General features: G+C 33.6%; 2 protein-coding genes across 7 annotated transcripts; both read right to left on the reverse strand.

The window, feature by feature from the left end:
* Positions 1–138: 138 nt before the first annotated feature.
* Positions 139–4,678, reverse strand: LOC113846271 (protein PHOX1-like). Of its 4 annotated transcripts, none has more exons than XR_003501658.1 (4): positions 4,570–4,610; positions 2,201–4,271; positions 1,872–2,106; positions 139–514 (listed from the first exon to the last, which is right to left on the reverse strand). XR_003501658.1 is itself a non-coding variant. In XM_027474342.1 (3 exons), exons 2-3 carry the CDS (start codon positions 4,263–4,265, stop codon positions 1,970–1,972), a joined length of 2,202 nt encoding a protein of 733 aa, XP_027330143.1. In that variant the 5' UTR covers positions 4,266–4,271; positions 4,570–4,678; the 3' UTR covers positions 142–1,969. The 4 variants fall into 4 exon arrangements, 2 of the variants coding, with proteins under 2 accessions (XP_027330143.1, XP_027330142.1); XR_003501657.1 differs by having other exon boundaries at positions 146–514; positions 4,377–4,678; XM_027474342.1 differs by having other exon boundaries at positions 142–2,106; positions 4,570–4,678.
* Positions 4,679–6,728: 2,050 nt separating this feature from the next.
* On the reverse strand, positions 6,729–13,264 carry LOC113845866 (calcium uptake protein, mitochondrial-like). Of its 3 annotated transcripts, none has more exons than XM_027473524.1 (7): positions 12,825–13,264; positions 12,681–12,748; positions 11,281–11,504; positions 10,732–10,815; positions 10,252–10,465; positions 7,721–8,017; positions 6,729–7,447 (listed from the first exon to the last, which is right to left on the reverse strand). In XM_027473524.1, the coding sequence occupies exons 1-7, from the start codon at positions 13,195–13,197 to the stop codon at positions 7,247–7,249; spliced, it is 1,461 nt and encodes a 486-aa protein (XP_027329325.1). In that variant the 5' UTR covers positions 13,198–13,264; the 3' UTR covers positions 6,729–7,246. The 3 variants fall into 3 exon arrangements, with proteins under 3 accessions (XP_027329325.1, XP_027329326.1, XP_027329327.1); XM_027473525.1 differs by having other exon boundaries at positions 6,772–7,362; XM_027473526.1 differs by having other exon boundaries at positions 6,772–7,367.
* Positions 13,265–14,053: the final 789 nt, after the last annotated feature.

Consider the following 14,053-nt stretch of genomic DNA (forward strand, 5'->3'; position numbering starts at 1 on the left):
AACTAATGCAAAAATAAATCAACAAATCTTAATTAATAAAATGGAGCTCAAAAGTAATTAGCTTAAATAACCAAGAAAACAATAAAAAAAAATGTACAACATAGGGGTAACTTGTTATTCAAAGATGAAGTGGGGAAAGATATAAGACACTCGAGAGAATATGTTATAAAAAATTTGTACTGTGCTATGCAACACCCGTATAATGTTACAAGTGACAATTTGACAAAAATAATCATCAAATCCCAGCTAACCTGAAAGCTGAATTTTTTTATTGGTTTTTCAAGCTGAACAAATCAAATCAAACACTCACTACCTCAAAACATCAAAAGGAATCATATACTGATATTACATCTGTAAAGAATAACAGCCTCACGGCACTCCCCCTCTAATAGAAAACAAAATAGTATAGCTAGGCTTTCTAGCCTAAGACCCCAACCACGTACAAAACTGCAATCCAAAAGAATAACACAATCGTTGCACCCATCAATGAGTATACAGTATGGAGAAAAAATCCCTGCAACCACAAGGCAAATAAATCCACTCAGAGTTTCAGGCCAATCACATATATGTCATCATTGATAAAAACTTACAACTTGGTTAAAAAGTAGAGCAAAAAAATTGAAATAAGATTGAACAGTAGAAGTTGAAGACTGAAACATTGAACAAATACTAAAGGAAGACAAGGTAAAAAATTGCTCTCTAAAGTTACTAATTAGTCAACCTGATAATTTATTAACCCAACAATGAACATATAGAATCATAATACCAGTAACAGTAATTCAAATCATCAGTTTCATCAATCCCATTATAAATTCAAAGCCTCATCATATAAAATCCACTAGGTTTTTGTTGTTTTCTTTTCTCCCCTTCTTTCCTTTCTGCTTTCTGCTGTCCTCTTGTTGTATGTGATTGATATTCTCTATTTCTATTTCATATGGGGATTGGGGACAACATATCAAATCCCATCGACAATGTCATTCGTTCCCCAAAATATTTTGCAAAGGAGACTGATACCATTCCCCAAAGAGCAGGTTCAATGTAATATGTTCCAAATCAATAAGACCTATTGTTCACAAAATCTCACCAAAAAATCAACACAAATTTAACGTGGTAATCCTTTTACCAGAAATATAAGTGAGATTACCTTAGCAACCTAACTAGTCTAAAGGCTAATCAATAACCTCTTGTCTATCTAACCATAGAAACATCTACTGAAGACATCAGCATCAAATTGTGATTCCATGAAACATGCAGCTATTATTTGTCAATTGATTATACAGTAATCTAGGACATAGGTCAGGCACATACACCTACAGTTATATAAATAGAAGTTTCGGAAATTCTTACTATCTTTCCTACCATGAGTAAAAATAATCTATCTATTAGAATTGAGGGCAAGACTTGGCACAGTAGTAAGGTTGCTGCTGCCTTGTGACCCAAAAAGGGCAGGGGTCCATATACTGGAAACAGCCTCTCTGCTTATGAGGATAAGGCTGTGTAGTGTACATCTACCCTCCTTAGACTCTACCGGCTGGGAGTCTAGTGCACTGGGATTCCCTTTCGATCTCTATTAGAAGTCTAAATACATAAATCAGGACAGTAAGCACTGAACTTCGAGATTAAGCACTGGGATTCCCTTTCATTCTCTCTATTCCTCTCATGAGTGATTCCAGAAAGATACCCTCTATTTTTAACAACAGAAACCACCTGGCATAACCTTCTGTTGTTCATGAAACCAAAATTTCAATTTAAGGTATAAGCTTATAAAAAACTAAGATTCTATCAAATCTCCCTAAATTTTCCAGAAAATTTGGAAGATGTTCAATAGGAACATGCAAACAAAGCTATAGTAGAAGTATAGTCTTACTTACCTGTCTAGGAATAGAATGAAGAAGCCTTCAAAAATCTATAAAGAAAATAGAAGCACTAGTTTTGCCTCTATAAAGAATAACAAACACAACAAGAAGACTCAAAATTGCTCCAGGATGTAATGGAATTTTGGAGCACGCCGACGAAACAATGGTTCAAGTCGAAATGATGGAACATCAAACTGCCACCCATCATACATCTCATTCCACGCTTGCACTATCTCATCAATTTTGAACCCTGCAATTGTGAAAACCAATTTGTTAGTTCCCCTAAATATTTGAAACTCAAAAGGAATTTGAGAAATACACACGATCATATTTCCATTTCGTACCTTCCATGGCTGTTTCATTAGAACAATGGTTCTTTATCATGACACCAATGTCAGTTGGAGAAGCTCCAGCTAGTTCAAACTTTTCAACTGCAACCTCCAAACATTCCTCCCAAGTTGGCAGGCCTAGCTTATATTCCACAACAGAACGCTCATACAATAAGGTGCCCCATGAAAGATATATTTGCAACCTCATCCTTGCAGCCTGCTCTTCAGCTTCATCAGCAGAAACATCCCTGAAAAGACCATGCAAACCCATTTTCTCTAACTGCTCTTTATATTTATCTGATTTGGATATTCCATTCAAACGCTGCTCCTCAATCTCCTCCCACATCAACATGCCTTTCTCCATGCTATCCTCTGCCTTGTTATATAGCTGTAGAACCTCATCAAAATGACCAACTTCTAAATCCTTATTGTTTGCAATTAAATAACACCAAGTGAGCTTTGCTTGCTCAAACTGCTGATACCCAAGAGCAAGAAGTCCTTCATAAAAGTTGGGCTTAATTCTCACAGCTTCTTCAAATCTCATCTCTGCATTCATGTACTCCTTCTGAGCCCACTCATATGCCGCCTTGATATGCTCAAACGAAGATTCTCTCAACCCGTCCTCTGGAAAGGACACCCATTTCCTTGCCTTGGACATGTGAACACTTCCCCAATTAAACAACGCCAGAGCTGCCATCTCTTGAAACCTATCTGCAGCAATCTCAAACAGCTCTTGAGCACCCTCACTCGTCACTGTATCCTCCATTGCCTCTGAATACAGCTTCATCCCAACCTCATGAATATCCAAATACACATCAGAATCAAACCCAACATGGTTCTTGAACAGCCTAGCAAACTGAACAAGCCAGTCCTCCACAGTAGTCATCCCATTACCCACACCCCTGCCTCCATCAGCACCTCCATTGTCAATCAGCCTCCCTCCATCCTTCCTTACCCCACCATCACTACCCTTTTCATCATAACAAGGTTCTTGATCCGGCTCAACCTGTGTGACATAAAGCCGAATCGATCCCAGCACATGACAAGTTTCAGCCAACCTCAATTCAGCAGTAGTAGTAATAGTAACCAAATCACCTTCCCTATCCCTATACTTAACAAGAACACCCTTCAACCCTGGAAACTTATCCTTAATCACATCCGTCACCATCTTCATACTACAATTCACTGGCAATTGCGCCCACCTAATATCCTCTCCATATATCAACTTCACTGTCCTCGTAACTGCCTTTTCTTGCTTCCCAAGTTTCTCATTCTCAACGACCTCCCTCTTCTCCTTATCCTTACCCTTAAATCCCTTACCTTTATCTTTATCCTTATCCTTGTCCTTGTCCTTAACCTTATGATTATTATTACAACTATCCATCTTCTTAACACTCTCAACCTTCACCTTGTCCTCAACAACCACTCTTTTCCCTTCTTCCTCTTCTCCCTTATGTCCCTTATTCTTCTTAATCTTCTCCCTCACCACCTTCCGCAACCGGGCGGCCGGCGGCTCGTGCTGCTGCTGCTGCTGCTGCTGCAGGGCGGCCAATGCAATCTGAGTCTCATCAACAACTATCCCTTTCTCATCCATTGTGTTCCTCAAACTATCCAAAACCTCCAAAGCCGTTAAATTATTGGGCTCCGCATTCAACACCACGCGCACGTCCCTCATGGCCAAATCCAACCGATTCAACGCTTCATAACACTTAGCCCTCTTCAACAAAGCCTTGCTATATCTAGGCGAGACCTGCAACGCCAAATTACACTCGTTGATGGCGCGTGGGTACTCGCCGAGGCCAAGCTGCATGTAGCACACGGCCATGTTGGTGTGAAGATGCGCGACGTCGATGTGATTCTTTGGAAGAAGCTTGAGGGCTTTTTCGTACTTCAACATGGCAGCTTCGTGATCCTTCTTTTGAAACAGTTTATTTCCTTCTTCTTTCAGCTCGTGCGACATGTTTATGAACATCGCGGTGTCGTCGTCGAAGGCCTTGGACGACGCGCGTTCCATTGGTTTGTTGTTGCCGTTTGCCTTCGGGCTTTCATGATCCTTTTTTTTCCCGGTGGGCTTCCCCATGGATCACTGAATCAATTATTAAAAGGAAAATATTAATAACCCAGAAAATGGAATTGACAGGAAATAATTGAATCTCACGATGAAAAAGACGAAGAGGGTGAAGAGGGTTACGCGATTTATTATGATAATGGTTATTTGGTGTGTTTTGCTTAGGGTTTGAAGTCAACGTTGGGAGGAAGAGGAAGAGGGTGAAGGGGGTGCGGTGTAGAATGAAAGGGATGAGAGTGCTTTATTAGGGGAAAACACAGCGCAAAAGCATGTGGAGTGTGGAAAGGGTGGGGTTGACATGATTTAAAAATGGTACCTAAAATAAGGCAAATACGACGTAGATTGGTCCCACGTCATCTTGGCGGTGGGATCTTCGCCCAGGGAAGAAGGATTGTTTCTGCCATTGTTGAATTCAAAGGTTGGTTCGTTTTATTTAATCATAATAAGTATTTATATTTTGGTATGTATTCACTGTTTTCTTAACATTTCAGGCTTTGACTCCTTCTTAATGAGAACGACATAGGACAACGCAGGTAAATCTTCGACCGTTTTTATTGTTGTCCTTTTCTTCCCGGTTACACTGCTTCTAGTTATCTACTATTTATTGCTCAATTCTGTTCACAATTAGAAAAAAAAAAAAAAAAAAAAAAAAAAGGTAGGCTTTTGAGGTTTAATTTTTTATATATAGTTTAATATATAACAGCAATTTTTAAAAAAATAAAATTTTTTTAAAAGTATTTTAAAATGTTACTGACAATTTTTGGAAAGTTTCTATTGTTTCGTAATTTTGTTCAAGACGTCATATTTTAATAATTTTTTCATTTTTCCTCATATAATAAAAGACTTGACCCTTTTTGAAAAGATTTTATATTTTATAATTTTAAAAAAATACTATAATTTTAATTTTTTTTCTTTTTTTCATATAAAAAATTGAATTTTTGACACTGTTATATTTTGTTACTTGTACAATTTTTGCATAGGATATTAGATAAACAATTGTATTTTTAAAATATTTATAAAACGTTGATATATATGTGTGTGTTTTAATGTAATTAAAATTTGTGTCATTAATATTAATAATATTTTTTGTAAGGATTATTTATAAAGCTTCATTTTATTTTATATAAAATTCATTTTGCAGCATATCATAGGAAGGATAATCAGTGTCTTGCTATTCGCTTTCGTATTTCGCGGTCTTCCTGTTTTTTTTTTTTTATAATGGAGTTCCCCATCAATCTTTAAATCATTTTAAAAAAAACCACATAAGTGGTAAAACTTCGTTAATTTAATGTATTATATGTATAGAAGATTATAAGTTTTAAAATTTATCATTTCATCCATAAAAAAAATATATCATTTCTTTATTTTCAATATTATGTCATTCATATTCCATATTTTTAACATGCATAAGCTTTCAAAAAAATATCATAGCATATTATTTATTTTTTCAATATTTAAATATGGAATAGTACGCTTATGTCATTTTAAAATATTAAATTTATTATTTTTTGCTTTTTATTTAACTATAGTTTATTTTATGATTATACACTTTTTCTTACACCACATATCCTCTACTAAATTATACATCGAATCTGAATTTTTCATGCTTACGAAAAAATTAGTCATTCAGTTTCATTTTTATTTAAACAAATCTTACCATTTTTTTAAAAAGAAAAACAAATTGACTAAGAGAATGTGGAGAAAAGTGACGGGTTGAGGGAAGCACAAAAAGAGAGTGAATTTAGGTAAGGGTAGGAGAAAGGCTTAGGGGAGCTTAAAAATTAAAAAGAGAAGAGTAAGACTTAGAAAAGGGAAAGGAATAGTAGAGACTGAAAAAAGAAAAAATTATTTAAAAGAATCTATTTTTATTTAAATAAATTTAAAATTAAACGTCTAATTTTCCGTACAAACAAGAGAGAATCCAATTCCATTGTCCACCTTATTTACATTGCTCAGTCGTGCCCTGACCCTTGTGCAAAGGCTTACAAAAAGGATACATAACGATGTAAAAATATTATCAGTTAAGACTCTTAAGTTGCTCTCCAAGATTAGTAGTCTTTGCCTCACGTGTTAACTGCTTTATGCGAGAGAGAAGACTTATTCCTAAGCCTGTAGATCGAAATTTAATTATGATTTAGGATTCTTATTTTGAACACTCCAAAATTGGTGATATCTGAAGAATATCACAGCCTAAAATAAAAGAGTGCATTAAATAAAATAAGTGATTACAGTGATTAAATAGAAGTTATGGTTTTGTGGCGAGAAGAAACGAGATCCATTCGATTATTGAACTATGAATTCAACGACATTAAAGAAAAGGGAGCGGAACAATGTGAACCACGTAAGAAATAAATAAGTTTAAGATTTTGTGATATTCAAACATTATGGTGCATGTTATATTTTACTCCTTTACTTAATTATCTCACGGTACTCGCCATAATGTTGTATTAAATGCAAGAGTGGCCAGAACTACAGGAATAACACATAATCATACATTGCATAATCAAACGATTGTAGGCATTAATGAATGAACAAACTAGTGTAAATATACTACCATTGAAATGCTTCAAAGATTACAACAGAATGAGTGATTAAATACTAATTACAAATTTAAGGTACAGTCAAATACTCACATAGTGTGTCGGTAACCAATAGAACCAAGGCCGCCACCACCTCACTGACAGTGACACACATTGATCATTTTAAAACATACTTGACATTTCAAATCTATCAAAAAGTGGATTATTTCGGTGCCCATCTTCTTTCAAGGGTACTGCAAAGTGAGGTGAAACCAGGAAGACCTGTGTTTGACAAAAAATTAGTTCTTACCCGAAACTCCGAGTCACAGACCAACAGTTCTACCCATCTTTTCCTTTATCGTACTTTCATTTCTTCTTTACCATTTATGTCTCTCTCCAACCCACTCTGTTATGTCATGTCTGATTTTCAAATGTTTGTCAAAGTAACTCTTCTGTATACCAGGAAAACAAACGTTAAGAAGAAAAGTTATCCGTACAATTCCAGCAGCAAGACAATAAACCTAGTATTCCTGTCTCCACTGGTTGTGTAGTGTTCCTTTCACGCCTGTGTAGCACTCTGATGAACTCATCTGAACTTAGGTTTCCATCCCGATTTGTGTCAAACAAATGGAAAACAATGTCAACTACATTGTCTGAGAGAGAGATGCTGCACACCTGAAATTAAAATAATCAAATGCAATAAGAATTTTCTGCTCTACATCATATCCTATAATATAAAAAGTTGGCAACAAATAAATGTTTATAACATTGATTAAACGACATAAAAACCCAGCCCTCTAAAAGAAATGAAATGTGTAGTCATGATGCATGTAACATTCAGAGTTTTATTTTTCATCACTGAGAAGTTGTTGGAATGAGGGACAAAATAATAACCACCAACCATTACTTTGAAATTAATCAAAAAATCGAAAAGGATAAGTGCAATACATGTGATGCTGCTCGCTGAAAATCATCCCTCGTTAACAGGCCATTTACTTCACCAAAACTGAAAAGGGCCAAAGAGAATGGTAATAACTTTTTCCGTAGCTCTGCAAAGCTTTTGAAATCCTCAAATGTGATGCGTACATCCTTAAAATGTGGATCATCATTCAATTGATCAACCCGTTCAAGCAACCTGCCTAGATGACTCATGTCGGCAGAAGCAACCATGGAGAGAGCAAAGTCCTTGGCTGATATGGATTTTAGAGATTTGTAGTCATAATGTGCAAACTCCAGCCTCAAAATCTACAAAAAATATTGCGGCTAACAGTCATACATAATTTCTAAGGTCAATATAGAAAATGAAACTTTGCCAGCAAATGGAAAAGAACAATCTTATGTATATAAAATTCATTGTTGAATTCAAATCCACACAATAGTATATATTGAAGCATTGAGTCTCAAGTTATCCTGTTAAATCAGGACCACAAATGTCAAGTATCAAGCAGACTTCTAATCATTTTTCCCTTGAACATGTCCTTGCTTTTCCCTTTCTAAGATCAAAATAGACCTTAAAAATAGCATGCCAGACACAAGTACCATATCTGACATAGTTCCATAGTAGTTAATAGCGGCCACTGTAGCAGCAAAGTGGAGCGGCAACTTCTATTCCAACTGCATAGCATCACGGTTCAGTGCAGCAACAGAAGTGGCACAAATCACGGAAAATTGCAGTTGTCGCAGTGGCTATTTGATACACAACAAAAATGTCAAATTTACCCTTTTATTCTTAACATTAGAAGGCTTTTTAATGAGGGGCAATTTTGGAATTTTGCTCTCCCTTTACATTGTCAATTTTTGCATGTCGTTGTATCATTCAAACTTAGTACTCTTGAACCCTAAACCCTAAGTGCTCCCATTTACCTTCTTCGACAATTTCTACTTTGTCCAACAAACTTCACAATAGTCAACATCCTTTTCCAGCTAAGTTTCGGTTATCTTCATCATCTCTGACAATACCTTATTTTTTATGTGACCCATTTGCGTTAGAGGCTACTACTTTGTAACCAAAATTTAACTATGTTCACTAAATCCAATCAAGTTACAGTGATCTACATTTCCAACAAGACCCACACATTTTCAGGCACCATCTGCATTGGGAGCTTTTTCCAGTGAGACCACTCTATTTTGTTCTATTTTTCTTCTTTGTTTTGTTCTAACTTCTGAGAACCCCTCCAAACAATTGAAATTTGAAATCTTCAACAGATACATGTGTAACAATTTATATTTGGTGTATTTTAAATTTTCAAAAAATAGCAATTATTCCACTATTCTGTTATAGCATTTTTTGGATCGACCGCTTCACACTGCTATCCGGAATCAGACTACTCTGCATAGTTCAAAAGAACTAGAAGCTCCAAAGAATTAATAATTCCACAAAATGACACTAGATGCCTCCTTTAGCACTTAACATGACCAAGGAACATAAATCTGCAAACATTAAGCTTGTGTTTGGATAAAGTAATTTAAATTTACTACACTACAAATATTTAGATAGTAAGAAAAGGCATTTTTAAAATACTATAGAATTTTAATTAAATAATTTTATGTTAAATAAAATATCTTTAGAAAGAATTTAAAAAATATTTCTATCATACTTAACTTTTTATATTTATCATTTATAACTCTTCTCATACTTGACTCTCACTTTAAGTATTTCCTTCATTTCATATTTTCTTAAATTTTAAAATTCTATATACAAACACAACTTTAACACTACCCCAGGTATATAAAAGGAAATACAGGTTTTCTCAGTACTAATGCTACTTTTGTCACAACTACCTCCACGTTAATGATATTTCAAACAGAAAAGAAGCAAAAGTATAAAAATCATTTTCGTCAAGCATAATTATGCAATATTTGATAAGAAAAAAGATCTTCTTACACTAATATAAATCTAAAAATTCTTACATTTGATATGAATCTTTTATTTAATTTACATCTATCGATCAGTAAAGTAATAAATTATAAACTATTAGATTTAAGTTAAATAAAAGGCTTTAATTGTAAAAGTTTTTAGACTTATACTAGTGTGAGAAGATCTTGTCTCATTTGATAAATATTCAAACAACTTTCAATCTTTTATGTGAATAAACATTACAAACTTAAGATCTCGTTGCATGATTAAGTTTAGCATAAAAATATATGTTGAGGTGACAGGCAACCATTTATCACTATTGTTCAAGCCAAAACAACAGAAACCAAAAATCAAATGTATGATTTTATCATTCCCTGCATCTTTTCTGTTATTATTATTAAAGGAATTCATGAAAGACAAAGAGGAGAGCTTACAGCGCATTTGGAGGATAAGGAAATCCTCCCAAACATAAGAGCAAAACACCAAATAAAAAGAGGGAGAGAATAAGAAGAAAACTTCAGTGGAATATAGCTGCCTAATCCCTCAACATATCATCCCTACAAAATAAAAATTAAATCAAACCCCAAATGACATGGTGACATTGTAGCAACTAGAAACTTACTTCATCATGCAAGTCTCTCAAAAATTTTACGAATTTATCATGCTGCAGGCATTCATTCCCATCTTTACCAAAAAAGTATTCCACCAAGCCTCCATTTTCCACAGAATCATTCACCTTTAGGCCAATTCGCAGTCCATCCCTGTGGTGAACACCCTGTCGATGACGAGATCGCATCAATGCCATCACTTTCTTGAATTCTTCCTTACTTATCTCCCTTTAAATGATGAAAACGAAAAAGTCATCAAGAGAAAGGTATAATGAGGGAAAAGCAAGCACCCACAGGACTGCAAATCCACTTCGTAATGTACCTACTAGCTAGAAATTGCAACGTCCTTGAATGCCAGGAACATGCTCATGCTCAAAAAATGACTGATTAATATAATGGTTAAAATGAGTAAAGAGAAGAATATCCCGCAAAAGAAAGAAAGAATCACAGGTTACAATAGATTAAGTCAAGCTATAAATACATTGAGCACTCACCCACTGTTGTCCACATCAAACATTTTAAATGCCACTGAAAAGCTTGATTCCGGGATGCTGAGTAGTGTTACAAAAAAGATATACCTGCTCCAAAGAATCATAAGGGCATTTTGACACAAAACAAACAGATTATAAGGACACAGATTTTAAAGAAAGTGAAAACAAGAAGAAAAATAGCTAAATAACCTTAAAGTGGCAGCAAGCCCCTTAGAGGACTGCTTGATCCTCAAATTGAATCCTACTTAGGCTGCTTTGCCTCCACTTTACCCTATTCCCCTTCCCATAACAGGTCTTAGTCAATCCTTTGCAACTAAAAAGGAAAGAGAAGAAAACAAACGGCATATTTAGTTTGAGAAAGCATTCTGTTTTCATTTCCTATCTCCACCAAAAAAGTTTCATGTCATAATTCCAAAAAGAAATGCACAGAAAATCGCAAAAACAGCACTTTTCCTGAAACCAAACATGCCCAAACTGCATATAATAAATAGTAACAGACCAACTCCCCAATCACAAGAAATCTTGACACACAACACAGAGGAAACAACTTACTCTTTAAAAGATATAAGTCCATCATTGTTTACATCAAAAAGCATGAAAAATTCAGAAGGATCACAGCACAAATGGCCGGGATTTCTTTCTCCTTTCAAGTATCCATCTCTAACAAGGTGGGACTCAGATGGAGGAAAAACAGGAACCACTGCCCTCATTAGATCCACTGGTTTCATCATTAGCTCTCCTTCTGAGCTGCGATCAGATGCAAAGTACTCAAAAACCTTAAACAAAAGAGTAGCCATAGTTAATGTAATGATCAGTCAAAAGCACATTACTTTTATGTAACATTAATCAAGCCAATGTAACCCCAAAGTTTAGGATTAGAACAATTAATTACATCAATTGAACATATAAATAAATTAAATCACTAAGTATGAACAGACACTACTTTAGGTAACATTAATCAACCCAACATAACCCAAAGTTTAGGATTAGAACATTAATAACAGCAATTAAACATGGTAAACTGATTCTTGGATTTTTTTAATGTATTGAAAAGGACACCCAATAAAAAGTTATAAACTATCAAGAAATAATAATATTTTATTAAAAATTATAGCATTTAATGTTATCATGTTCTTATCAATGCACTGAATCTTGTAATTTTTAACAAAATTTACTTTATACAAATAGGTCCTTATGCACACGTTAAAAAAATTGATTAATTCAGTCGCTAAATACAAACAGCAAGGTGACATATCATATATAAAATAATATAGTTTTGATATATATATATATATAAAAGCAAATCGTAACTGATTTCATACTATTTAATGAAATTAACTCTAAAATATCCTTATTGAATTAAATTTTTATTTTTAGTGACTTTCTTATTTTCAATATATGTGTTCTCTTCAAGTTTTAGAGAAAATAAATGAGAGTAGCTTATAAAAAGTAGAGAAGTATAAGATGATTTTAACTTATGAAAGGAGTTTGATTCAGTATTAATACTTACTTTTTTACTCTTGTAAGTAATAAGTAGTTGTGGAAAAGTTTATCCAGACTAAACCTTAATAATTTCATACAACTTTCAAAATGGAAAGAAAAATCTCCTTAAAACTAGTTACCAAATTTTAATTCTCTTTTATTCATATGCTAAATGGCTTTTTATTTTTCACAGATTGATTTTGACATTTAGAATAAGAACTTAAACCATCAGCAAACAAAAATGTTAAATCGTCCTTAAATGATATTGAACATAGTAGTGAATTTAGTCCATCTTTTTTGACAAAATGAAGAACATTTACTAATTTTTTAATTTGCGTAATTTAATTATTTTTTTCTTAAATTTTTTTTACCGGATAGAGTGTATTATTTTTCAATTAAAATTTTCTAAAACTTAAACTAAGATTTCGGAGACTAACAAAACCAATAATAATGTATGACATTAAAAGCACCTTTTCAGGAGGACTACGCAAGCGTATGCGCTTCTCGTAGTTGAAGAAAATCTTTCTCCTGAACGCATCTGCAGCGACAAAAGAAAATGTATCACTAAAAAAATTAAAGAAAAAAATTAATAAAATGAAGTGAGAGAAACTTGCCTCCGAATAGCAAGGTGCCGGTGCTTTCAGGGAGGGAAAAATTATCAAACAAGGAACGACGTCGGTTTTGGTCATCAGAAGTGGGTGCTGACCGGTCAACGAAAGAAGAGAGTGAGGTTTTAAGCAAAGCTGAATCGAACTCTGAATTAAGTGCAGAGAAAAAGAAGCAGTACAGAAGAAGCCCTAGACTGGTGCCAGCTAGGACGCTTGGAAACCACTTTCGCCCGAACCCGGTTCGGTGAACCGGGTTGGCGGTTTTCAGCAGCGACGATGTGGAAGAAGAGGTTGAAGAGTGGTGGATTTGGAAGCGTTGGATGGAGAAGTGTTGGGTGAGGAAGGGTGGTGATCTCCTGAGAGTGGAAAAGGAAGACATGGCTGTTGTTGGTGTGTTAGTTTGGAATTGGATGAACTCAAAACATAGATAAGGAATTGTAGGTAACGAAGGATTTTGTAATTATTGGTTATTGGGCCCCCATTTTGGCCATTGCCTGATAAGGGTTAGAAAATATCTACATACTTTATGTAATTAGTTTATTCTTTCAAACACTAATTTTTAGTAATTTTTTATTTAAAAAATATGATAATCTATAAAGTGATAAATATACTTTTTATATAAAAAATATTATTTTTAGATGTTTAACATCAATCTTATGGGTTAAAATGTTTGAAAAAACAATTAAAGAAAAATTCAAAAAAGATAAATTTTAAATTTACTATTATAAATATTATTGATTTTGTTTTCTAATAAAAAATTTAAAAAAATTAACTATTTAAAACACAGTTACACTCATTCTTTAAAATCCAATTCGAGAGTATAAGTTAAAATGTCACAACCTTTCACATGTTTTATAATACTAATTATTTTATATATAATTATATAAATTTATTATTTATCCATATATTTATATATAATTGATTATTATATATTTATGTAATGCTCCATTTATTCAAATTAAAGTAATATTACTATTATTAAATTTTAAACATGTAACTATTATATTTTATCAAGCAAGTTAAAAAAATAATAATGAATGTAATTTAAAATAATTAGATTTATTTGTTATTTAATGTTTCATGACCTTTTAACAGATAATGTGTTGTTATTTTTCTATAAGGTTTTTTTAACTCAATAAAAGCATAAAATGTGTCTAAAATATAATTAATAATTTAAAAACAAGTTGAAAATCTAAAAAAAAAAATATAGCTCACAAAAAGTATTAATTGATTTT

The sequence above is a fragment of the Abrus precatorius genome, unplaced genomic scaffold (genome assembly GCF_003935025.1).
Source record: "Abrus precatorius isolate BTA unplaced genomic scaffold, Abrus_2018 Scaffold8, whole genome shotgun sequence".
NCBI lineage: Eukaryota > Viridiplantae > Streptophyta > Magnoliopsida > Fabales > Fabaceae > Abrus > Abrus precatorius.

Coding starts and splice junctions, on each gene's coding strand:
- LOC113846271 (XM_027474342.1), bottom strand. CDS start 4,265: ATGGGGAAGCCCACCGGGAAAAAAAAGGATCATGAAAGCCCGAAGGCA. Junction 2,107..2,200: donor TAATGAAACAGCCATGGAAG/GTACGAAATGGA, acceptor TCACAATTGCAG/GGTTCAAAATTGATGAGATA.
- LOC113845866 (XM_027473524.1), bottom strand. CDS start 13,197: ATGTCTTCCTTTTCCACTCTCAGGAGATCACCACCCTTCCTCACCCAA. Junction 11,505..12,680: donor TGCGTAGTCCTCCTGAAAAG/GTGCTTTTAATG, acceptor CTTTTGTTTAAG/GTTTTTGAGTACTTTGCATC. Junction 8,018..10,251: donor TGAGAGACTTGCATGATGAA/GTAAGTTTCTAG, acceptor TATTTTTTGTAG/ATTTTGAGGCTGGAGTTTGC.